Source organism: Xiphophorus maculatus, chromosome 7, assembly GCF_002775205.1.
Source record: "Xiphophorus maculatus strain JP 163 A chromosome 7, X_maculatus-5.0-male, whole genome shotgun sequence".
Taxonomy (NCBI): domain Eukaryota; kingdom Metazoa; phylum Chordata; class Actinopteri; order Cyprinodontiformes; family Poeciliidae; genus Xiphophorus; species Xiphophorus maculatus.
Genome location: NC_036449.1, coordinates 13280373 through 13307857, shown reverse-complemented (window position 1 = coordinate 13307857; position 27485 = coordinate 13280373). Strand labels below are relative to the sequence as shown.

Here is a 27485-nt window from a genome sequence, read left to right as displayed (position 1 = left end):
GTTGGGGGCAGTGAAGATGTTTTTCAGCAAGCAGGACAACCACAAATAGAAAGAGAGACCCACCAAAAAGATGAGAGCAACCACGAACACATCTGGTTCTTTTTCTGCTGGGCAGGTGCATCAAAAGTAGCAGCTTCAGTGCTCCCATCAACATTAAGTGGATAACACACACATACGCACCCCCTCATGCACTGACCCTCCCCCTCACTGCACACAGATACTTGTCCACCTACCCGCTACTTTTGCTTGTAGCTAGATAGGGTGTATTAGAGTGCTGAGTACAAGCCCGGCTGCAGAGCTATGCTAATGATTTGAACAAGATCGGTTAAGCATTCCCTTTAAAAACACTGCTTTGATGTTGCCAAGAAGCTGTGGGGGAAGTTTCTGTAGTGATGAAAGATAGAGTCTAGCTGTGATGTTTGTGTGCCTGATGTCAAACATGTCATCTCTCACGTTTAACCTTAACCAACTGAAAGTAATAGGGACTGATACCCCCCTCTGTCAGTGCCATGATGTATCCCTATCTGCTAAGCACAGAAACAAAAACCACAAGAGTGTACCGAGAATGGATGGAGAAACCATATAGGTAAGATTGATCAAGCAGCAGAAGATGTTTAGGTAGAGGCAAGAGGATCTGAAGTATAGATAATGTTCTCGAGAAGGAAAGAACTTATAGTGAGTGGTGATAAAGGACTGCCTGCTAGTCTTGTTATATTCCCTGTCATTTCTGTGAGTGTAGATAAGAGCTCTGAAGCAGGGGATAATTTCAAGGTAAAGTAGAAAGTCAGACCCCAGTCTAGGGGAAATTTCCTCAGATTTAGATTGTAGACTCCCTCCGGTGTGTGTGTATCCCTTGTAATTTCACGCTTCTAAAGGACTTCAGTCCCAATATTCTCTGAATGTCTACCTTCTCTCCTCAATCTCATAAAGTTTCCATCTTCTACCTTTACACATTAGTGCCACATTTGAAAGTTTACCATAGACCATGGCACATAGAGTTCATAGAATATTTCAGGATTTTCAAAGTGACACTGTTTAAAGATTATAAACAATTAATATCTTGCCCCGCAGCTGTCATCTTTACTTAGCATGAGTCCATAGTAGCTGATCTGTTTACTTTGTCCTTTATGAAAAGTTTCTTATAAATGCAGCATTGTTTATAAAAAGTAATCATTAATCAAACTTGGCTTGGAGAGCTTTCTAAGGAGGAGCTTTGTGGAAATAAATGGCACTTTGTGTGAGCAAGCATCAAGAAATACCCAATGGCTGGCATAGGAAGATTGAAGGATTTCTCAAACAGGCATAAAGAAATAATAATAAAAAAACACTGCTGCAAGTACGTTTTTGGTGAAGGAAAATAAGATGATGTAATGCTAAAAAAAAGTATCTTTTACATAATGCCCTCCTTCCCTTTTAAATTAGCATAATTGAAGATTTAGAGGATGGCTACTTAGGTTATATCCACTTTAGTTAGTTTTGAATTTTGGTAAAATAATTTTACTAAGATAGTTCTCATGGGCTACCTTCAAAACCAACTGAGAGCAAGTTGTTAAACCAATTTTCTTAGTTTGTTGTCTCATTTACATGCAGCATAATATACAACCCAAATCACACCAGGTAATCACTCTAGAGTCTTTAGACCAGGCTGCCTACACAAAATAGATTTCCATTGTAACTCCATCCAATTACTTTGCAAACTTGAAGAAGTTAAGGCAGGACAACTTAAAAAATGTAGCTCTCTTATCTAAGTTTCATGGCCTCTGGTCAATCACCTTTCAGCCCAGATTTTTATGACATACCGAGTCTGCAGGAATAAAATTGCCATCAGCAGGTGGCGCCAAACACAGACTAAACCAAGTAGACCGAGATGACCACGAGCAGAAAGGCAAAACAAATATTTTTTTGAGGACAAAACTTTTTGCTCTCCTTGTTTGAATATTTTCGCAACCAAGGAGTTACGAGAGTGTGTGGTAAGAAATGACCAAAATCTATTTTCCTGTATTTTTTTTTTAAGTGAGGGAAAAACGTGATGCGCATGCGCATTGGCAGTATTTTGATGTTTAATGGCTATGGGCAGGGATTACGCCGCACGCAAGATGCCAAAGTTGAAGATTGTAGCAAATAAAATCAGGAGTTCGGGATGTGGTAACATTTGAATAATTAAAAAAAAAACTGGAAAACAAAGCAATAGTGGCAGCATATGGCATAGTACACGATGAAAACGAAAACACGTTCGTCGATCCGTTTGTATCCTGACGGAAGTGACTGGATTCAGGTGAGCTAATAGACCCTTTTCACAGTGACGTCAGACAATGGCCGCCATAACTCAAAACTGGGTATCTTTACTTCCGGTGTGATTTTGCCTTGGGAACCAAGCTGAAAACTTCCCGCATTCTCATAATCTTAAGGATATAATAAAAGGTAAGTTTAATAATAACAGCATTTAAGTGTTAGATAGCTGTTACTAATCATTGTAAAGTCACCATTCTCTATCTGTGTATAAAATAAACAGCCTCCGATCGGAGAGTAAACCACCTAGCAGCAGCTTTAGCCACATTTAGGAAAAATATACTCTCTGTCAGCGCTGTAACGTTTAGAGGTTCACTTTCTGTGTTTTATAAAACAGTGTTTACGTGCTAGATAACCGTTATAAGTCATTGTCAATTTACCATTCTCCAACTGTATTCAAAGGAACCAGCTTCCGATCATGAGTAAACCAGCTAGCAGCAGCTTTAGCCACAGTTAGGAAACATATACACCGCCGCCTGTCAGTGATGTAACGTTTAGAGGTTCATTTTCTGTATTAATGGAAAATAAAAACAAGACAAAAGCCACAAATAACAGTTGGGCTTGACGATATTTCTGTTTTTCCAGCAACAAAATGCGCATCTCCATGCACTGTTCATGTTTCTGTCACTGCTAACTGTCACAGAGTCTCTCCCAAAGACGCAAAGAAGGAATAAAAATAAATACACAAGAAAATATTAATGTGCAATGATTTGGATAAATAACTTTAATCTGATTACTGGATTTGAAATACGAACTCGTTAGATTATTCGTTACCGAAAAAGTGGTCCGATTAAAGGCATTACAAAGCAGCGGCGGCACCGGACATCTCTGCATCTGTGATGTGACGTGCAATAGACTATACAACAGATGGCAACAATGAGTAATATTGTTGTAATATGTTTAAAAACAAACTAGAAATACGCGAAAACGTAAGCCAAGACACCGAGCGTTATCATTTCCAGTTTATTCATTTATTTAATGTTCAGGAAAAATCAAGGTAGACGTCATAAAGATTATGCTAGCACAATGTGTATTTTTTAAATCATGCAGCGCATGCATTGTATTTTCATCCAATTAGAAATAGAAAAATGTTGAAGTCTGTAAAATGACCCCAGCTCCTACTTGCAGTCATCATCAGCATAATGCTTTCATGTTTACAAGGATAATTTTAAGTATGATGGCTACAACAATTAAAACTTGTGATGGTGACCCCTGTGAACCTATCACGGTATTTTGCAATGATAAATTCACAAAATGATTTTTGTATAAATATTTTTGCCTTAGTAGTGTTTAGAATAAAAGTCAGAGACTTGTACCTTTTACAGAGGTCACTACTGTAGATTTTTAAAAAGCAAAGACTCTGCCTTGAAAATAGACATTCTTCTTATATTCCTTTTCTTATATTCCTATATTCCTTAGTCCTTTTCAAAAATAATACATTACAGCTAGTTATTGTAATTCAAGTAGAAATTGTTTCTAATTTGTAGTAGAATCTGGGCTTAGCGCAAGCTAATTGTCAATCAGCTGATTTTTGTGTATAACAGGTAGAACATTAACTAATTTCTCATAGGTTCAAAATATGTTTGTCCTCAAGTTCCCTAAACACTGTTCTGTTAAACAAAAATGTCAGCAATAAATCGTCGATTTATTGCTGACATACCTAGTCTGTAGGAATATCACATTGATTACCAATCAATGTGGTATTCCTGTATTCCATAATGCCACATTGATTATGTGGTATTATGTGGTATTCTTGTTTTTTTTTATTATTATGGAAAGTAGCAGAACTCCCACAAACAAAATCAAAGAAAAATGTGGTGATTAAATTTTATTTGGTTAGATTTTAGATTTTAAAGACTCAAATGAGGTAAATTCCAGTCAAATGTTAAAGTGGACGTAATCCATTTTAATAATAATGAAAAAAACTATTTTAGTAATTTAATTAGGCCAAATTGTTTAATTGAATTACCCAAATAAAATTTGTGGCAACATTTGAGTTTGCAAATTAATTTGGCTGCACTAAACAAAAGTATCTGTAGAATTGAAGTGAAGGTCAGTGAGATTAATTTGGTATGTTACACATTAAATGCTCGTCTGCTTTCTCTGCGTACAACAAGATATGTACAAATAGACAGAGATTGCAGTTTTTATTAGAGTAAAGATTGTAATCTTGGCCAGATTATCCGAATCACCTCTCCAAGGTCAATATCAGCATTAATGGCAAAGAAGGTAATGATGGTGCTGTCATTAATTATTCATCATCTGACTTAACATTGGATTTGGGGTTGTGTGTGAAGGCAGCAAACTAATACATCTGTCTGTCACCATCAGCCTTGTAGTTTATGCATTCTTTTTTGTGGCGAGCAGAGAAATCTATTCGATGGATCAGTCAACAACTTTTTCAGTTTTTTTTGTTTGCCATGACAAAAAAACTTCCTGCGTAGTGCACAAATTCGCCAAGACACAGAGGCTACCGTAGGTGAATCCAGGCAACTCCCTTTTCTATGAACCTCCTAAATTTCTTTTTCTTTTGCTATGAGATAGTGAAGAGGGAGGTGCTTATGAGGCTGAGGGTGTTAACTGCACCCTTCAGATGGAGTAAGTGGGCTGGGCTCACCAGGGTCTGGAGTGAGAATGGGGGGGTGGGTAGGGACGTAGAGAGAAAGAAAGGCAGATGTACAAGAATGTATACAGTTGCAAGCGGTGGAGTTTCCATGACCACGGGAAGGGGAATGAATGAATGACATCAGAGTGGCAGGAACGTGAGAGAGTGTGAAATTGATTTGTGTAGCACGGGGAGACGATCCTTGCTGGGTTTTCACCACGCAGACACATTTCCCTCCTCTCTTTGCACGGGTGTCTCCTGTGGAAGGGGCTCTCTCTGGTAAGGCATTGCTTTTTATCTCTTCTCTCGTACTTCTCACACTCTTGGTTCATTATAAGAATAATATTTTAGGTGTAAGTGTGATTTCTTTTTTTTTTCTTAACCTTGTGGGAAACAAACATGGGTGTATGTGAATGTTTCATTTGCTGCTGCCGGTGTGTGTCACTAGGAATGAAGAGAGAGACAGATGTGCCATGCAGTTGTCAGAGTGTCTAAATTTACCACAAGATGCTTATTGGAAAAGAATGTGTGTGTTTTTGGCTGGGAATGAACAGCTGATTGTAGCCAAAAGATTCCTGTGTTCAATCTGTGCTGTTAGTGAATTGTCAAGGGTAAAACTAGATTTTAGAGCTCTTTGGCTTGATAATGTGTGTGATTGTCTTAGAGAGTAAGAGACAGATTACTTGTTTGTTGTAATGATCTTAGTTGTTGGTTTTCTTTGTATTGTTTCTCTGCTTCGCTATGCTGAAGAGTCCTACTATTCACTTTTGATTCAACATCTTGTCCAGTTTTTCAATTCGAATTGCTTAGAGCTACTCTTTTTTTCTTTGCTGTTCCACTTTGAGTAAATGTGTTGATGGTACTTTAAATAAGATATTACCACATAATGTCTTTTATTACATTGATTAAGTTGAAATCATATTTGAAGGGCTTGTATATGCATTTTTGCATTATGGTCTTTACTAATTGTGGTCAGGTTTCAAGTTTTAAAAAATTACATTTTTATCTTTATATTAGATGTAGAGAAATATTACAAGAAAATAAAAATAAAAAGAATAAAGTAGACAAACATGCAGCCAAAATTCTTCAATGAATGAAGACTTCATAATCTGGGGCGTCACTGTCATAAAACTATGGCCACAAATTAGAGTGTTTTTATTTTTTTGCCAGAAAACAAGACAGTGTTAAATTTTTGATTTAAACACCCTGTTAAATAGTGCTTGCTTTAAGAGCATAACTACATTGAAAATTAAGATTTTAGCCCAAACAACATCAAGGTTCTCATTGCATATAACAAATAACATGTCTTGTTATTTTGGGCATACTTACTGGTGTGGTAATTTGAAAGGACACGTACTTGAAAGTCTAAAGTTTGTCTGTAGGCGGCTGCAGACGAATGTTTCTACCACACTTCATGCTGAGACTCAGCTGTGTCTTAATCGACCTCCCACATTTTACACGCAGAAATTTACCTACAGGTATAGCCAATTTTCATAGTTTCCAAAGTTTTAATGGTGAACACATGTAAAGCACAAGCTTTCAAATTCATTCTCCTCTTTACAGGTTTTAATGTAATAGGGAGTAACTCCCAAAAATGTATTGCCATTCATGCATGCACTTTGTGCTTTTAGGAGATATGTAGCTACATAAGCATTTTGAAAAATAATGGAAAATCTAACTATGATTTGAATCTTATGCTTTTTAATGCCTAAATATTTATGTATTCACTTATTTAAATCTAATGTTTTAAATATTTTATATTTATGGTGATTTGCTTTGATATGGATGCTGGCATGGCATTCCAACTCAGGTGTAGCTCACTTTGCATTGAGATGAATGTGGAAAATCTCCTGAAATGACCCTTGCATGACAAAGAGGCAACGTGAAACGATGAAGACTAGAAATCACAGTAAAGTCCATCAAAATCCATCCAGAATGGCTGCAGAGTAAAGGCATGTAAGAGATTAGATGAGCGGTCAAAGGATTAACATTTACGTGATTTATAAAGCATTATCTTTTAATAGGACTAGCAACTGGATCTGGATTCAGAAAATGTTTTTTATTCAGATTTACAGCTAAATCTGCACAAGGCAACAATTTTATCGAAACATGACTGTTTTATTCAGCAAGCGTATAGAGCGGTGAGTACTAACTGAGTTCAGGATCATAAAGCATAAGGGTTTAAACTCAGCGGTGGAAATATTATTTTCAGAGTAATCGCCATGTCCAGCATCAGCTCTGTCGGAGGGCTCAGAGCATCCATTATGAATGAGGGAAGATGAATATACATGAGGCTGCTTCCTACAATTTAATTTGAAACTGAGTAAAAAGAAATGATACTGCCAGGTGTAGGAGACTTGGCTGCAAGGTGCATTTATGCATAAAGTCATGCTCTAAGAAACTTCTTGCCCATAGTATATTTTAAAGAGGGACCAGTGAAGTTAAAAGGTTTAAGGGCAGACCATTTAAAGCTATGCTGGAATGTCTCTGTTTAAGAGCTCAGTTGAGTGCAGGGATGCCAGCTTTTAGGCAGAATCACTGGGGGCACAAGTGGGTCAGTAGTGTAGAGCAATGGAAGAGACTCAGACTTTTATTTTGTCTGAGAACAAAACTTCCCCATGGCAGCAAGCAATCCATCAAAGCTTTGTGTTTTATTTTTTCCCCTTTAATGTGGCAAGTAATAATGTGATGCTAGATCTAGGCCAATGCACTTTAGAGCTTCTGAGCAAGTTTGGTTACTTAGTAAATTTTGATGTATGTCTCAATCTTTTGCCATTTTGGCCTCTTTCTCTTTTTAATAAAAAAAAACTTTAAATAAAAAACGTATAACTTTAAAAAACTTTAATAATTTAAAATTCTAATAATAATTTTTGAGAAATTGTAATACAGGTTTAAAATACCTGCATAGGCGCCAGCTGCCCTATGACACAGGAAGTGTAAACAAGTCGACTAATGGATAGAATATCCACAGAATATGCTTGCAGCATAAGTTATATTAGTACAAGTCTGTTTTTACTGGGGTTCTGTGGAGAAGATGTGAACAGACATTGTCCTACATACAAAAGATAGATTTATTTTGCAACATTTGTTTGGATTAAAAAAAGAACATTGCAAATTTTGCCTAATTCATATTGAAAAGTCCATGTCACACTTCTGTGATGTAAAATAGTAAGTTTATCACAGACCGACACACAATCACATAGCAGATTTATGAGGACTCGAGTAACCAAAGAAATAACATCAGGAACAATATAGTTATACCTGGAAGCCATAACAGTTGTTTTGGAAATGAATTGTCTCCATGCTAGGTCGATAATTAGTATTTTGAAGACATCTCAACATTTTCTTTCTGTTGCCCTCAGCAGATAAATAGGAGCATGATGCGAGCTGTGTAATGTTTTTCTGTCAAACTCACTCCAGCTTGTCTTATTACACACATCGTTTTTCAAGTTTTGTTTTTCCTCTGCCTCCATTATGCCATGTCTTTGCTTCTGGAAATCACTTCTGCAAAGCCAGAAGTAATGGTTGAGGGCAATGATGACAAATGTCTGTGAGAGATGGAACAGCACAAAATGTCACTGTTTGTGCACATTTGCTCAAAAGAACAACAGAACAGACATCTTACTGATGACTTTTTGAGGAGCTCTGTGTAAAGCTTGTGAGCATAAGCTGAGTGGTAATGTGGGCTAGTGTTTGGAGCCAACAAGTGCACAAGTCTGTCGGCTGACTGTGACTCACTGGAACAATGTTTGTGCGTCTGCCAGTGGTCATCGGTTTCATCCTCAGTCATCAGGGAACACAATCATTGAGTAGGAGGATGCTGTCTCTTTACTGGGAACTGCTTGACTCAAAGCTGTTACGGTGGCTTGTGCTATTCTTCTTCTCTTTTTTTTTGTCATGGGTATTGATTGTCTCCTGCTGAGGCTTGCATGTGTCTTTTGTGCTCAAGTGTTGTCTTTTTTGCCTGCATTTTGAAGCCTGGTGCTAGGGGAGCGAGAAGTAAAAGACAGACAAATGCCAAACAAGAGCTGAACTCTCTTCCAGCATGAAGCAATTTAAAAAAGAATGGATCCATATGGAAGAAAGTTAGATGGATTGTGGATAACAGAAGAAAAAGAAAAGAGAGAAATGAACCCCTAAGTTATTGTTACAGCTCTCCTCAGTCTCTTCTGGATGTTTCAATTATTAATTTTCTTCATTTGTCTTTCTAATTTCTCCTGACTCTGATGTCTTTCTCTTCTCTTTTGTAATGCCACTGTGATTTCTTATTTCTCCTGACCAGCAAAGATAAATGGGCTCAATCACCATCCCGATCTTCAAGCAATTACCAGTGCAGACGTTACCGCTTTGTCATCTCCTCATGTCTTTTGTTGATCTGAACTGTAAAAAACAGGAGTTTAGATTTTTGTGGTATTGATACATAAGTCTTCATTTAACTTATTTCATTTATTACATTTCTTAGTTATTTGTTATTAATATTAGATTCCTTATTGCCTTGTTTAATTTGGGTTACGATTCTAAGACAAGGTTAAGACATTAGTATTTATTTAACCAATTTCAAATATTTAAATTGATTTAGATATTGTTACTCATAGCACACCTTCATCCAAGCAATAACTCAGGCTACGTATACAAGCACCAGCAAAAAAAATAGATTTGTTAAATTGCTTGCATTTCAGCTCCTTTCCAGTTATTTAAATAATGCAGTCAAGTTCGGTTTATTATTCCAATTGGTGAATTTTTCCATCTAACAAATCTAGCTGCTATCATCTGTCAACATCAGTTCATGCTCCTGAATGTACACTTAGCAACAGTAAACTGTGAACTTCTTTGAAAAAGACAGGACCAAGTGTATAGAAAAGAAACATAATATTACTTGTAGCAATATTTTAGCTGATGATCCCTTCCAGGAAGGTGCAACAGCTTCACAGAACATCAGGCCAAATGTAACTCCTTTAAAGAGAAAAAACTGAACGATAACATTAGTTTAATCGAAAACTAACAGGGAAAATGGTCAGTTTGTCCTCCAGCAACCTAAAAATATTTCAGCATATAAACACAGATAGCTCAACATTACCTGAGTCAAAGTTTTAATTTTGGTTGTTAAATTGAGAGTTTTTGTCTGCCTCACAGACAAAAACTGGAAGCTAGTTCCACATGAGTTTAAAATAGGAGTTAAATGAGATGTACTTGTCAAAGATAGCACAAAACGCAGCTGATCTTATTCACACGAGTCCAAGGTTTCGTTCTTCAGCTGTAACCCAAAGAAAATCCATATTACCATTCACACTTGAGTCAGTCAATGCTTGGATCAGGTGCCGTCAGTGCAAGTATCCAGTATGCAGGGTGAGCAAAGGCTTTCAATAGTGTTGCATCAGATTACGTAATGTTATTATTAGGTCATATCTGGGATACTTGAATCCCAGTTGTGATAATTCTGTAGCTGAGGTGCATGTGTACAAATATTGTACATGGTACAGTGTCAAATGCACAGTCTGGTAATGCTAGAGCATTATTTAGCTGACATTTATTATTATGATTCCAATGCTGACAGGATTTTCATCAACATTTTTCAAATATTGAACAAGACCTCTTCATTCTCGTATATCTTTTTGTTTGTCTGTGTGCGTTTTGAAGCTGATATTTCATCCAGACATGTAGCTACAGCACACAAATTGAAGTTATAGCAGTTTACCTAAAAATGAAATGCTTTATTTATTATTTATTTATTTGTTGAAATTGGGGTCATGTGCAGTAGTGACTTGTGGTAGACTGCAATCAAGTTTTTTTTTTCTCTGTTAGAATAAAAAGGATTTCTGAAAAGTAATTCTCAGAATGACCAGAAGAACCAATAATTTGTCACCTAAAGCTAGCAATTCATCAAATATTTGTTTTTCATGACATGCCAAAATGTGTTACTTTTAATTTGTCATGAAAGTTATTCAATATTACAACCAAGTTCATAAACAACCTTTGATTTTGTACCGTCATAATTTCTGCTGGCATCTTGACAGGTTTAACCTCAATTTCTATACAGATAAAGCACTCTCCCCATTTAGATGACTTTATATTTCTATACATTTATATTAATCAGGGCTTTGTTTATCAACCCAAAATACATTTACCAAGTAAAAGACAAGTATTTTTTGATTAAGCTTTTGTTTAACTAAGACATTTAGTGACAAAGTGCTGAAACAGAACAAGAAAATGTGGATAAATAAGTTGTCCTTTGAATTTATATTTTTTGAAAAGTGTCATCAGCGATTGTTACCTTTTTATTTTAAAAAGCAGCCATGCATGATGGAGTCCTACTGTGTATTCTTTTAATTTTCTTCACTCTGTGCATGCCCTCTCTCTACTTCACTGCTCAGGTGCTTGACCTAGTTGTAACTGCAAAGAGGTGGGAGTTGCTGGAACGCAACTTCAACCCATTATCTTGCTGTTACATTCACAGAGCACCTGCCTAGCAGCAGGATGTCTCACACTAAGACCTTGTTTTACCTTTTGTCTCCGTGTTCAATCATGTCACCGTCTCTTATTGTGGTATCTAAATGGCATATTTTTGCTGAGGCTAAACCTATAAAGATTTCACAAGCAACTGCTGGATTTGGATGGAGAAAGGAAAGGTTGACATTTCACTGTCAGAGGTTGTGCTGCGAGGTCTGGATGCCATGAGGGAAGCCTTAATGCGGCAGACGTTCTGTTACCCTTGCTTAAAAATACTGCAAGGGCATTAGAGGTGTAAATGAGTGTGCCGTTTGCATGACTCTGGCTGTGTGACTGATTAAGTCATCACCGTAGTAAAAACTAACCACATATAAACATTGCGTAATAAAATCTGGCAGCTGGTTTTTGCAAGTAGATGTTGCATTTGTAGAGCACATGCAATGGATCGTACCTCTGACCTGATTTCCTGTGACAGGAATTACTCGAGCATCCAGACCTTTTACACACATGCAGCAGCTCCTCAGTTTGTATTGCATTCCCTTTAAATCTTGTTCTGCTGCTCTCCTGCTCTCCTCCTTTCCCTGTCATCATAGTGAGCCTCACCAGTTCTCCTTGGAAGTTTATTCCATCCTCTCATGCTCATGTTTGACAGCACTGGTGAAACAGTGGCTTTAGAATATCTCACAGAAGACTGAATTTTTTATATTACCTCTAGACAGGTGAGCACCAAAAGTGTATCATAATCCGTCTTCAGCGATGTGACTGCATGCAAGGTTTAATAGTTTTACACTCATCCATCTCTTTCTCAATCAATCAGTAAGTTAGTCTTTATTTATAGAGGTATTTCCATTAGCATCAAGCGCAACACAATGTCATTTCCTTAAAAATAAGATGCAACAAAACTACAGCAAAAAGCCAACAAATGAAGAGAAAAACAAAGTTAGATACGGGACAAAATAAATGCACCTAAATCTGTATTTAGGTGACCTTGTTTTGAAGGACAGAGAAAATGCAATTCATTCAAACCGAGTTTGTGTTTTGTTTTGTTCCTCATAGTTCGATCGTTATGTTCACATCGTCCCAAACAACATCATCTTAAAAGTAGGTACTTACCTATTTCCAAAGCACGATAAGGATTCAATTATCAGTTTTTCAGCACAAAAGTAATAAAAAAAACAAAATAAAGACTCACAAAAGTCACAACAATGTTTTTTTCTCTTCTTTCTGCTGCCTTCCGTTTTATTGACTTGTATGTTTGTTCTATTGTATATAATTGTTTTGTTTTTATTGAGATGAATAAATTTACTAACTAACTAACAAAGCAACAAGAATAAGCACAATATGGCATAATCCAAATAACTAAGGATTTTGAAGTGTACATTTGATCTAAATTAAATTATATCTAATTTGAGTTTGATTGGTCTCATATTCAAAAATGACTAGTAGCTTTACAGCTACATTCAATATGAAAGACACATTTTCTGCAATAAATTTACCAAGTAATATCTCCTTTCAAGATGAGAAGGACCTCAAGCTTTTAAAAATCACCATTCTGCTAAATTCAATCTACGTTTATTACATATATTTGCACCTTTCTGATTTAGCAGCAAAGTAAATGTAGAATTATTGCTAATGATGTTGTCATCAAAATGTTTTACAATAATATATCAGTCTTAGATTTCTTATGCCATGCATTTGTACATCTTGACAATCACATTTGTCTATGTGTTGATGTGTAGCTGTCAATCCGTAACATTATGGCACACTGTCTTATACGCTTCTATGCATAGTTAATTTGGCAACAGTTTCCAAATCATTGTTGAGCATTTAACCTGTCATTACGCCAGAAGCCGCACTGCAGCAGCTTCTGCTCTCTCTGGCTGTAGCTATCTTTCTGTCAGGTTTAACGCTCCACCTCTCTAGGAATCCTTCTTTCACTTGATTATCTGTCTCCTGCTCCCTCTACTGTGTCTCTCCTTCCATTTTCCCTTCTGTTATGCCTGCTTTTTCTTTTTTTTACTATCTCTCCTGTTACATGAATAAATCTGCCTCTGCTTTTTTTTTTTTTTTTTAGCTTAAAATGTAGAGTGCAGTAGTATGCCGATGCATATACGAATGTGTATCGAGGGGAAAACGAGACTAGGAGAGTGGGAGTGTAAGGAGGCAAGAAGCATTGCGTCATGGGGGTGTGTTGAGCCGGAGGAGGGATGAACCGGCTGTCTGTCAGTGACGCCAGTGGAACACGTGCGTTGGCTATGGCAGGGAAGACGTCGTGCAGCCTGTTATCTGGCTGTGGGCGAGAGGAGGCAGAGGCAGCCGCAGCTCCCTGTTGCTGACGGGTTGATAGAGGGGTTGTACTGTAGGGGTGTGTGGGAATGAGTGTATGGCTGCGTGTATGCGTGCCGGTCTTAGACTGTGTGCATGTAGAGGCTGCATGAGGTGCAACCGGAGCTGCTGCTGCTGCTGCAATTGGTGAATAATGCAAACAGGGGAACCGAGTTTGGATAGCATGGAAGAAACTAGATTAATAATGCATAGTGCCGGTTACGAGCTCTGCATTAGTTAGTTTTTTCTGAGACCTGTGGCTGCCTAAAATCTGCCTGACTCACTGACTTCCGACTTTCCTTTCTGCCTGCTTGACCAACGCAGAAATGTCTCACTACCATTTCATCAAATGTTGTAAGTAGCCTTTCAGAGAACCTTTCCTGTGCACCTGATGCCAATACTGTTGGATTTTCTATTTTGTATAGACTCTCTGTCTTTTTACTGCTGTCCTTGTGTTAATAATTCATATGCTTAAATTTATGATAATTATGCAGCAAATTGTGGTCATCCACTTGTCAGGGAACCACCGTCTGAACTTCCAATGAGCATTTTTGTGTCTTTGGATAGTGTGTGTGTGTGCTGTAAGTGGGTGTGTGAGCATGCTGCAGAGGAGCCGCTGCAGATGTGAAAAGTTGACCAGTGAATGCGGCAGGTAGCGGCAGAAGGAAAGAAAGATGAAACGGAACCGCAGAGGTGCAGAACCCACCAGTGTCTGGTATGTTCATGAACCACAGACAGACCAATGCAGAGAGAGGATCGTTTTAATCAGAGAAAAGGACAGATGGAGGGAGACTGGGGGTCGCACTGGAGCGAGAGACAGAAAGGCAATGATTTAAAAAAAAAAAAAAAGAGATGAAAATGGGATGAGTGACATTGTGGAATGTGTCAAAATGTTGCAGAGGACTGAGAAGCTGGCTCAGAGAGAAATGTGAGGAGGAGAGTGTGGAGTTTTAGTTGTAATGGCAGGAAAAAAGAAAGAGAGAAGATAATAAATGAGTTTTATAACCAAGGTGATGCAGCTTAAGCGCCCCCAACCCTCCTCCATTACTTCAAAGGCACTACCCCTACTTGACTCTCACCTTAATCCATCCCTGTTACTCTCGTGTTTATAAATGGTTTGTTTTTCAAATGTGCATGTCTGCAGTTGTCCACATTACAGTGTCCCATGCCGCTGTCTGTGTTATTAGCTGGAGCCTGCTTGTTCTACATGTACTGTAATCAATAACTGATAGCCTGGAGATGGGATGGCAGGGGAAGACAGCTCTTGCTTTCTCTTTGTCTGGGTGAACCTTCCTCCTATGTTGCTCCAATTCTTCCAATTCGACTTTACATCAGTCTTTCTGTCTGCCTGACATTTATATTATATTTATAAGTCCACAGCCTCTCATCACACAACAGGAACTGTCAGTGTGTGATCACTTTGTGCAGTCCATATTCAAAATTGAGATTTTCGAAGAAAAAATTGGACAAATTTAAACTACAGTGCAAAAACATGTTATGAGAATCTCTATATTTTGTTTTTAAATAAACAGAACTTCCAATAATTACAAATGTATTCACACCACTTGATTTGTTTCACAATCTGTCATCATAAAGCAGCACATAATTTTGAAGTGGAAGAAAAATTATACATTAATTATACATATTTAGTCTGAAAAGTATTGTCTGCATCATTTATTCTGAATCCCCTGATTAAATCATTTGTTGTGGCCCTTTTTGTTTTTGTACCCATCTCCCTACCAGTTTTGCACATCTGGGGATTTATGTTTTTTACCTTTCTTTTTTGTAAAATAATCAACCTCTGACAACCTTTGGGTGAAGAGCTTTAAAGTCTTACCACAGCTTAGAAGTTGAATTAAGGTTTGGACTTTGACTGAGCCAAGTGAACACATGAATGAGCTTTGAATCAAACCATCCTAATATTGCGGTTCTGGCTTTATGTGTGAAGGTGAACCTCTGTCCCAGTCTCCTAGTTTTTGTCTAAACTCAAACCAGCTTCCCTGTCTGATGAAGAAAAGCATCCTCACAGCAGGATTGTGCCACTATCAGACTCATGATTGAAACTCTACCAGATGTACAAAGCCCTGAGCAGAAATTAAAGTGGGGGATCACCTCAAGTTAAGTCTTTCATCCACTACATCGCTACTGATATACTTTTATTGTCCATGATGATTCTTTACCACAACTTTTTTATTGTTGGCCGTGTTTCAAGCAGACTTCAAACAATGTTTTTATATGAACAATAAGATTTGTGGAGTTCTTTTTGTTATTTTAGTTCTGATTTTGGTGAGGTTTTTTGCTAATTGTCAAGGCCCACTGATTTTTGAGATTAAATGTAATTAAATGCAAAGGAATTTCCTACTCCTTTGTCTCTTGAACCAATTTCTTCTTTTAACAAACGGCTTACTACCCAGCAGTGTGATGTGCAAACAATATTAAAAAATTCTTATGCAATTTTAAGATTTTGTTCTAGAGTATATTGTGAAATTTCACGCCACTTGTTGTTCTGAATTAGTCCAAACAGGACATTAACCCCAACAGGTCACAATTCAACATGTTTAGGTGAACAGTACACAAAACAAAAAGGAAGTATTAATTCTCACTGCATACAGCAGTTCATGACTAATTTGGCAGGACAGATAATGTTGCATCTTGTAGCTCAGAAGAAACTGTTTAAACCATGCATTTAGTATTAACATCTTTAGTAAAAATGTAATTTAGCTTATGCTGTCATCATCTAAACCATTTGCATAACCTTAAAATTTGCCTCAATGTGCCGTGCATGAGTCATATTCGCACCAATGTGTCTTCTTACATGTGGTTTGTTATATGCAGGGAGTCTAAAGGATTATGTAGCTGTATCCTTGAAAGGCCTGTTTAATAAATGGTCCCTGTGTGGGTCTAACAGTGAAGGATGCAGTCCAGCATAGGGAGCTAAATCAAGAAAAATACTATCATAAAGCATAAGATGGAAACTAGGACATTATTTCACATGTCATATGGCTGACAATACTGATTTAGTCCTGCACCAACTCTTACTGTGATAGGAACCAAATATAACATGTTTTTTTTTTGTTTTTTGTTTTTACAAAAATTAAAAGAAGTGATGAATTTGTATCGGTTCTAGAATATTTACAATACATCTTACCTTTGCACCACTGTAAATAGACCAATTACAAGAATTGGTCTATTTACAACTCCTTTGTTGGTGTTGGTTTCAGTCTAATTAAAGGTTATTTTCAGCATACATTTTATTGTATGAGTGTGAGATTTTCTTGAAAATATAGTACGAAATATATTTATGATATTCACAAGACCTTTCCCCCACTTTCAGTGACAAAATGCGTCCTTTGAGAGAGAACTGTTACTATGTCTGATCTGCCGATGTTAAAATTGTAGCATAACTACAAGCAGCATCGTTCAGGAAACAAGGATTTTCGTATAGGGCTTTTTGCATCATATCTTGCCTCCTCTATGCTCGGAGCAGATATCTTCCCACACCCCCTCTCTTGTAACTCAGGCTGGGAGAGTCTCCCGCAGAATGTCTTCCACTGTGGAGCAAATGTAAGAATATCAACTGCTGAAGAAGACATTTACATCTTTGTGCAAATATCTGTTTATGAAATATTTTTGATTCTGTTTAATACTACTTAGAACTTTAAGTAGACTTTCCACTTTTTTCTAACTCATACTTTGAAGACCACTCTGACAGGGTTTGCTACATCAGTAATTAAATAGTTTATTCACAAATACATTTCAAAATGTTTTCTAGTTAGGGTGAATAAATAATAATGCAATACTATCACTACACAAGTGTACATACCTTTAAACTAATACTTTAAGCATATTTTGATTCGATTTCAGAATTCTGACTTTCTAGTAGGGGTCTGTCAGCACATCAGATGTAGGCTTGGAAATACTTTATGACATTATCTTGCAAAAAAATCTCCAAATCTCTTGCATGGTGAGGACATCTTCTAATACCAGCCTCCTCCAAAAATTTCATGTTTTAAAAAAGTGACTCTAGACCACAATGGTTCCTCCACCGTAATTCATAGTGAGCAGGCTGTTCTTAAGGTGAACAGTTGAAGTGAACCGCTGTTACATCCCTGCTTGCAAAGCATCCTAGAAACACCCATATCAGCTGACTGGTGCAGGGGTAAAGAAGAGTTGGTGATGCAGTTACACACTGCCTTTGTGCTGCACATTGTTGACACATTGTTTTTTTCCATTAAGGTAAGCTATGCTAAGACAAGAGAATATTGGACTTTAGCATGGGTGGATCCTACAGTAGTAGTGAAACTTGAACTTTTAAAAAAAATTGTGTGTGACATGCCATTGATGTGTTAAATCTTTTAGAAATGAAGATGTTTAACCCACATTATGTGTCATGCACTATATCAATAACAAACTCATTTATTGTCTATCACCTTTGTTTCATTGCTTCCTTGGTTTTTGAAAGCTCATGTTGAATATTTCTGGCCTGATTTGTAATTTATAAAACACCAGAGGCAGACCAAAGATTGGCTCAGCTTTGGAGGCTGATGATGGAAATGTTTTGTGAAAGAGGCTTCTGTTACACGTAAAACACTACAAGTACTTGTCTTCAAGGGGCAGTATCATATAAAATCGACTTTTTTGAGCTTTACATCATGTTATAATGGTATTCCCTTATCAAAAACGTACCTGGAGCTTTGCCTTGATTCTTTCATGCATGTTTTAGATATCCTTTAATTTCCCATGGCAATTATTTAGCTGTCCAAAGTGCCTGGTTGGACCTAGCAGCACCTTATAGGGACCTTAACAGGACTATTTAGACAGAAGCCCAATTTCAAGGTGTTAAATTAGGAAGTAAAATTTCTTTTAAGTCATATTTGATATACATTTTGTTGACAACTAAATATAACATACTTGATTATGCTATGAAATGTCTCTATGTGCCTGGAAAACACATAATGCTACGCCTTTTAAGGTCCTGTAGCTCCTTCAATGTTGCCGTTGTCTTCTGTCTTTTCATCAGATTGGGAGAAGCATACAGTTTTTGTTGACAGGTGTGATATTTATAAAAGTAAGTTCTCCTGCCTTTAGCCAAAGCATGCAAGTGAGCAAATGTCAACAAAATTAACTTCATTACCGGTTAATCAGATTCAACATATTTAATTGTATGTGTGCCCTAAAGGAGACTGATTCTTTAATTGGATCAAAAGTTGCTTCAACAAACCACTGGTCTAACAGTGTGCACTTGTATGCAGCTGTTATTGATGCTTCTGTTTATTTTTAAAATTTCTCCTTAGAATATGTGTTTTAGTTTAATTTTACAGCGTATGCATAATATAAAGATTGAACATTTTTAAATAATTTACTGTTATTCTGCATCACAAAAATATTGTATTATTCCAGGATTTTGTACACTATCCTACTATGCCTCTTGCTTTATCTTGAATCTCTTGTAAACTTATGGTTTCCACACCAAAACGTTAGCTATGAATTGTGATACTTTTTGTAGTTCATCCACTGTCTATGAAGAACTCTTCTGCTGTTGATTCATTGGATTGTTTAAGTGAAGATTTTATTATTGTAATTAAAGATTTATATCTGTCATTGATACAGACTATAGAACTACTGAAAGGATCTAAAATAGATGTATTGTGAGTGAAAAATTGTCGAACTGATGCAAATGGCTTTACAATGAATGGAAAAAGAAGCACGGTTAGAAAGTGCTGTTTTTAAGATTTTGCACTATGTGTGTGTATTTGTGTATGCTCTGAGTGACAAACTGAGTTACAGTTAAAATTATACAGTTAAATAATCTGGCATAAGCAGTGAAATAATAAGCTTTACCTTCTTACACACCCTTCTGTTTGGTGCCTGAATACAAAACAGCTTTTTTTTCACAGTCTAAGCAGACCAGATGGCACTGATGTATTGTCTGGGAGATGTGTGCGTGGGCGTGTGTGTGTGTGAGTGTGTGTACTAGGGTTGAGAGGGCAGGTGTTTGAATCAATATGTAGATGCTTATCAAAAAAGAAAAAGGCACATGGAAAGCCAGTCCTTTTGTCAGTGAAGATGGCCTGATAAAGATCTCCACAAAACACTCTTCAGTTTTTATGAATGTAAAAGAACAGCTGCACGATGTGTGCCGTGTATACAAAGGAGCAACAGTACACTCACATCTGTTTGAGGACTTTTGGGGACATATTTTAATTTGCTCTAATGTTTTACTTTAATATCTATGGAAGTTGTCAGTAAATGGTACCATTTCTATTAATGCAAGTACACAAAAGAGTATCAAATATCAACTGGACTAATGGGAAATGCACCGTAGAATAATGATCAGGTGTCACAGTGAACTCACTAAATAAAGTTACAGTAACACTGCTTCTTATAATTTTTCAGTACAAATAAACACCTGAATGACATATTTTACGAGTTAATTTTTCTAAAAAGTTGAATTGATCTTGTCTAACTTTTTATAATTTATGAGGGACACTGATAAACTAAAAAAATTAGTCATAATAAAACAAATATTTAAAATGACTCTCATCTCTTAAATTAGACTAGACTTAAATTAAAAGTTTGCGACAGACACAATACCAAGAATGTTGCACAACAGGGCCATATGAAAAGATGATGCAGTAGTGGGAAACAAACACATGTGGTTGGACAACATGCTGTGCTTCAAAAATGCCCCAGATTCCAAACCTTTGACCGATGAGCAGGCTGAAAGAGAGAGAGAATAGAAAATAGTTAGTGCGTTCTCAGACACAGACAGTGAAGAGACTAAAATGCTCCAAGGAGTGAAGCATAATAAGGTTCAGGAATAAAGAAGCAGGAGAGAGAGTTTTATGGAAAAAAGAATAAGATATAGCAATAACAGGGTGAAGTCGGGCAACTTGGTGAGTCACAAAGAAAACATGACATGCTGTGTCTCTGCAAAGACGTCTTCATTCACATATTTTCCCTGTCCTCTGGGCTGGCTCTGACCTGAATTTGTCAAACCAGTTGGGTTATGAGCTGCAGCTGGCACCCTGTGTATACACTGATGAAACATAGCAGTATGACCACCTGTCTAATATTAAGCTCTCATTTTGCTGCTGTGGTTTCTGTCGTCCAGCTGTCAAGTAGCAGATCTTTTAGCTGTAAGTTTGTAGCTGTAGACCAAGCCATCTCGGTGGAGTGAGAGTTAGATACAAGAGAGTTCCTCAATCCATTCCCTGCTTTGATTCATCAGAGTTCGTAAAGGACTGTCAGCAGCAGCAGTGTTGGGTAATCCTAACCCTTAAAACGTCTGCACATTTTGAGTCAGTTGGCTGAAAGTAGGCTTCTCCACTTTAACCTTCCTTACAAGAAAAACAGATTTTATCTATTTGGAAATATTTTCAGCCCCCAAAACACTGACAGTCATTGCATGGAGATTAAATGAGCAACACCTCCACTCTTATAAAAATACAGGGGTTATAAAGCTGCAGTCAGCAAACTATAAGCTTCCTGGCAAGGTGATTTCAATAAAATCAATATAGACCATCTCATGCAATGTTGTTTTAAATGTTTTAATGCTGATCTCTTGAAACCACTGCACTTTTATGAAAGGTTATCAGTCTGTGAATTTCAAACCAGCACAAGTCTGTGAGCGTGTGCTAGAAATTAATTTGACTATTTTCCTCATGTCACCATTGTTTAATGTTTTTTACTGACCAATTTTTTGGTCTCAGCACATTATCGAGGAAGTTATTTCTTGCTTTATAATGTAGACTCTGCTAGGTTTCTCTTCAATGTTTTTTGCTCCACCTGTCAGTGTTTATTGTGATGTCTAATTAGTATCCATAAACAGGTTTTTTTTGCCAATTAGTTCAGTAAAGTTTTTTCTCCAATATATCCATGTTCCTCCAGTATTTCCAAAAACTTTTATTGTCATCTCACTCTTAGCCCACCTGCTATACCTACTAATGATTCAGGCATAACAGTCTCACCAGCTGCTCATAATGTGATCTGTTTCACTGAGCGACAGGGAGATTATGCACAGTCAGTAGAATCATAACTCATAACACTGTTGGGATTGGAGAAAACAAACCATAAAACACTGAAATGCCTCACTCAACCCATCTCAGGCCAAACAGACAGCAAATATCTTTCACAGTAAATATGCTAAGTGGTTACCCACACATAACCGGCCACCTGCTGAGCCTGATATTTGAACACCTAAACAATAACGCAGATGTACAGCGCTTCCTAGAGGTGATCCTCACAGTGTTTCATCTCAAACAAGCTTTCTGTCATTGGCTCCCTGTCAAACTGTTAACATGTTGGATAGAGGTGCTTTCATATGACTGACCTTTCTTATTTCTTCGTTAATAAAGCTTGTGAATAGAGTTGATTTAAAAATATTCCTTAAAAAATACTAGGGCTGTTGTAAAAGAATATTTTAGTAATCGAGTGCTCTATAGAATAATTTTAGATTATCCGAGGAATCGGATCTCTCTCTCTGTGTCTCTCAGCACCATTCCTACCGTTCGCTCCAAAACCGTGACAACCCTATTCCGACGCCACAAAAGCTGTCGTAGTCCAACCAACACACCCTAAAGTTCAACAATCCTTATTTCTCCACCAAACCCTGACAAAACGCCACACAACTCAACACCATGCTGATAGCACTTCACAACAACTCATAGGCAGAGGTGAGAGCGCTGCCCACCACAAATAATGTTCTGGCCGGAATACTGTGCGCTACATAAAATGTAATTTAACGATTCTTCGAGGCAGATAAATTTTCCTCGAGGAATATTGACAATCGAGGTACTCGAATCATTCGAGAAATTGTTTCAGCCTTAGAAAATATTAACAGTTTCATCAACATCTATCATGTTCAATGCCTAAACAATACCCTTACTTTCTCTCTTTTCTCTTTTTTTCTCATTAGGTTGTTTCCAGCTATGTAACGTTTTTCGTCAGAACATGGAGATAGACCAGTGTCTGCTGGAGTCTCTCCCGATTGGCCAGCGCCAGCGGCTGGTCAGAAGAATGCGCTGTGACCAAATAAGGGCATATTACGAGAGGGAAAATAACCTACAGCGGCAGCAAGGTGGAGTCAAAGTTCGAGCCCCATCCAGGAAGTACCGCATCCGCTTCAGGCAATCTGATGTCATTCAAGATGCCATCATCCGCCATGATGACAAAGAAGGTGTGTGTGTCTGAGTGGTACAGTGCCTCAGTATTGATACCTCTTGAATACCGGGCGACAGTGGAGTTTGTTTTGTAACCGGTGGGTTGCAGATTCGAAACCTGGCACCAGTTTGAGTTGTTGTGAAACTGTCTCAGTTGTGTCCTTGGACAAGACACTTCATCTACCTTGACATCTGGTGGTGGTTGGAGGGCCTGGTGCTGCCGGTGCATTCCAGCCTCGTTTCTGTCATATATAGCTCACCACCATCAGTTTCTGAATGACTGAATGTAATATAAAGAAGTCTAGAGTTCTTTGGAGAGGATAAAGCGCTATACAAGTACATCATTTCCACATTTTATCACATTACAACTACAGACTTAAATGTATTTTGTTAGAATTATGTGATAGACCTACATCAAGAGCATTAGTGATAGCATCAAGAAGACCACAAGAGACCAGTAAAGAAAGAAAAGTTTAAATTGGTGTTATGTTATAAAATATTAAGCCTTGAATATTTCACAGATTACTTTTCAAATTATTATCCAAAAATGGAAATAGTATGCATGGTCTACTACCTAAAATGATAGGACAGGCAAGAAGAGAATCTGGTCTTTTATGAAGAAGTGCAAGACAAAAGTTATTATTGAAAAAAGCACTATAAGTATTTTTTAACATTCAACCTTTTGGGTTAAATTTCAGATTACCCTGAACATGACATCTCCATTGTAAAACATGACAGTGACACAAAAATAGTGTGGGGCCTCCATTATGTATGGAAAGGATGGATGGTCAGAGTTGATGGATTAATATAGTTAAGTGCTTTAGAGTGAAACTGGGGTTCACCTCCCAGCCAGACAACAACCTATATTAATATCCCAATGTATTAGCTCCACAACCAAATACTGTTGAAAACCACAAGACTAAAACAAGGCTCTCCATCCCACATAACTGAGCTGGAGCTATTTTGCGATGCTATACTCTTAAAGACTTGCTGCTGAATTGTGATTCAGGGGGATTAATACATATCCATCCAACACTTTTAAAGTTTCTACTAGAAAAATTTGAAAAATAATGTTTCCTTTTTCTTTAATTTTTCTATTTAGCCCTACGTTTTGCTGGTGTAACATTAATAATGCCAATAAATTATAATTGTACTGTACCAAAATGAGAAGAGGCCCAAAAGACCTTAAAACTGTTTCAAGGTACTGTTCGTATTTAGGAATGTGCATGCTTGCTAGTGTTTAGAAAGCAGGAGGGCACATGTTGACAAATGAGTGACAAACTACATCTGACTCGGGCAACACTAATGCAGGAGTTGTGAGCCAAAACAGAGCTGCTCACTGCAGCTCGGCCAATTTGTTCAGCTGGAAGCTGCCCACTCAACTGAGGAAAGCAGAAAGAAGCTTTTATCCTTGTTCAAACTGTCCTCAAGGACAAAAGTACCTGAGCAGGGAGGATTTGTGATGTTGATAGGAGAAGGTGATTTTGAGGAACGGCTTTGCAGATAAAACAATCTCATTTTCTTTATTTCTGCTGTACTAATCTGTTCTGCAAATCATGCAGTCTTTACACATAAAAGTAAAGTTATCAAGATAACATGTAACAGTCCTTCTGTTGCTTTATTCTGGTTGGCATGAACGTAAATCAAGCAGCTGTAATTTGTACAGTTAATTTAGCATTTTTTCCATTTTTTCCAGTTAAATTCTTATTCGAAGATTTTAATAGGAAGTCAGGGAAATGGAGCCTACTCTCATTTTTTCCATCTGTAAATCCATTAATTCAGTGTGTCTTGGTGAAATTTTGTTATCAGTTTGGTAAGAATCAAATAAGGTTACAAAGATGTGCTTTGATTCATAAATGGGGATAATCTTGTAATCAGCTCATTTTCTGTTGGATTAAAAACTAATAATTTTATCAAGAAATCTGTAGGGGTTTTTTTTGTGTTATTTTATAGTCAGTGTTTGTCACATTTAGTTGTGGAGTTAAAGCTAAAATTACGCTAATGAGTTTATATGTGTGTCAGCCTGAATCTGAATAAGCAGGTCAGAGCTCAACAAAAACTAAAGGCCTGAATTGCTGCATCTCCACTTTGTGCAGCAGCTTTTACTCTTAGTTGTTTACGACAGAAGAAAAGAGCAGAGCGAGGTGCCCAACTCTGGTGGGGAGAGCTCATTTGTTCATTTATCTATTGCTACGGTAACAAGACTTTACAAGTTTTTCTCTGACAATCTATTAATTCTTCCTCCATCTCATGCTTGCTACAATGCAGCTCGCTGTTAAAAACACTCTCAACACTGTTTTATGAGATTATTTTGTCAATAAACTTGTGAAATTCAATGGGACTTCACGCTCCACTCTGTGAGGCATTGATTTCTGTCCAAGTTCACTGCCTTTCTTTTGTTTATGACGCTGGTTGCCAGTCATTTACCCAGCTGTCGGGACATATCTGTGTCTCACCAGGACTCTTTGCAGGTCAGTGTGTTAATCTCTTCACCCTGGCTGCCTGTCTATGGGTTTCAACTGGGCTCTCTGTGAGCAGCTGGTGTGCTGTAGCATTGACCAGACTGGTAACAGGTTTCTTGGCTCAACATGAATCTGCTAACCCTCCGCCTGGTTGCCCAGGCATCATGTTGGTACTGGTCTAGTACCATTTGCCACTCAATATGATTGTTATCTGAACTTTTCTTTGAGTTCAAGGTGAACGGTGGACTTGCAGTAGAAACATTAGGGACAGAATCTTGGAAAAGTGTGTTGCTCCCTTTAGGACTGGAGTTATTATCAAAACAAAATAGAAGTAAGTTGGTGGGTAACTCAAAAGTTACCTATACATTGATGTAACTCAAAAGTTACATCAATGTATAGCTAAAGAGGATAAATTAAAGTATGTAGTGTTTATTAAATCTATGTCTTCTTTCTTTTATATCCCTTTAAAGTTTTTCTAGTTATGTTTATTGAAATATCACTGTAATAATCCATTATTAGTCCATCATGTTATAATTTCAGTGTGAACCATTTCATCAGAACACTAAGATAAACATAGAGGAACCAAAAGAATAAACATGAATTTAAACATAAATTTTTTTTTATTGGGTTTTGAACCTGTAACACTTATCCTTATAAGAAATGACTTCTCAGAGGGACACAGCATGTTGCTGGCAGAGTGAGCAAATTGGAGGAGTGATACCTTTGTTTTCAAATTAACATCCACAAAAAACATGATTTTTGTCTTTATTTATCTGCTAAATATCCTCAATACCTACTGAATCTTGAATAATAATCAAGCATATTATATTTTTGTTAGTTTCTTACGTTTTTGAAAGTATTCATTAACATGCTTATTCCCAAAAGTAAATCATGTACATTATCATACAAATGTGCAGTAAGTCCTTCATAAATATTTGGGTTGGATCTGAATATTTTTCTTGATTGAACAATTTAAAGCATTACCAAACCAAACAGGGTTATTCACATAATTTTTTTTCTCTAATCGTTTTTGTCGTACAGGAAGTAAGATACAGAGAGATGTGATAAGAAAAAGTGGAATGAGGAGTGGGGAAAGTCAAATCTAAAAAGTAGAGCCTAAAGGAGGCATCAGCTGAGGGAGATCATTACAGTGTTAGGATGAAAAATAATATCTCACTTTTTGCCTGGATTGGAACATTGCAAACCTCATCTCCTTTCATTGCTATCTATCACATACAAGTATTGTCTCAGCTGAAATTTGACGTTTGGTGAAATTGGTTTTCCCAAATTAGTCTTTTAGCTGCATCAAAGTCAGATATATACCCACAGAAATCTGAGTGAAGCAACAGCAGCTTTTGTATCCACTTGCACTCAGTGTTTAAGTCTGACTTTAACTGAATAATTAAGATAAATACTATTCTGGGAGTTAATAATTAATTAACTCTTATAATTAGGGTAGCCTCAGTTAAAGTACTTTTACAAGTTTTCTTATTGTCCATGTAGTGCAGCTAAAGTCTATTTAATCTCACTTCTTGCTACAAAGTTATTAACTTATTCAACAAACTATGATGGTTTCTGCATGTTTTTGTGCTGTATTGTCAGAAATGTGTCAATTTTTAAATATAAAATAATCAGTTTAAGCTTTGTTAAATAACTTTTAACAAGTCTTATCTGGAATATCCATCTCTCTGCCCTCTGTTTCAACGGTAAAGGAAAAGACCTTCATACATTAAGGAAGTGTTCATAATATGCACCACTTAGCAAACACTTTTTCAAAACGATAGGAAACAATGTGACAACAGCTTACAAATCAATGAACAGAGAAGAAAGAAGCTCATAAGGCTCACACAGTGGAATTTAATATCTTTCCATTTGACATTTGTCTGAGCTTCATACTCAGATATTTCCCCACTGGTAAGATATATCACCTTTGCTTTTCAGCCATAAGCATTTCTATCCTCTTGTGAAGAGCAAAGCAAATGGAGGTATTGTTGGTGGTACTGCGCCCAACTCCCTGCATTAATAACCCTTTTCCTGTCTGTCTTTACAATGAGCAATATATTTAAGTGCAGCTAAATATATATTTATGGTATGGGTTTTCTTTTTGCAATAGCATGAAAAAGCACACACAGTATTAAACAAAGTTAATAGATTGTGACACATTATGCCCGAATTAGGAGCACAGTGTGCATCAAA

The 27485-nt window shown here is 37.1% G+C and overlaps 1 protein-coding gene across 4 annotated transcripts in view; it reads left to right on the top strand.

Annotated features, from left to right (window-relative positions):
• Nucleotides 1-27485, top strand: part of myo16 (myosin XVI) — a 110558-nt gene that overhangs the window by 5005 nt on the left and 78068 nt on the right. For 2 of the 4 annotated variants that reach the window (XR_002753052.1, XM_014468415.2), the window contains exons 1-2: nucleotides 13608-14020; nucleotides 22584-22844. Coding sequence is in view for 3 of the 4 variants with exons in the window: in XM_014468415.2 (XP_014323901.1) it covers nucleotides 13993-14020; nucleotides 22584-22844 (289 nt within the window). In the remaining variant the exon portion in view is untranslated. Of the gene's footprint in view, nucleotides 1-5017; nucleotides 5174-13607; nucleotides 14021-22583; nucleotides 22845-27485 lie in introns of those variants that run through there. The other 2 variants (XM_023336920.1, XM_023336919.1) reach the window with 2 other exon arrangements.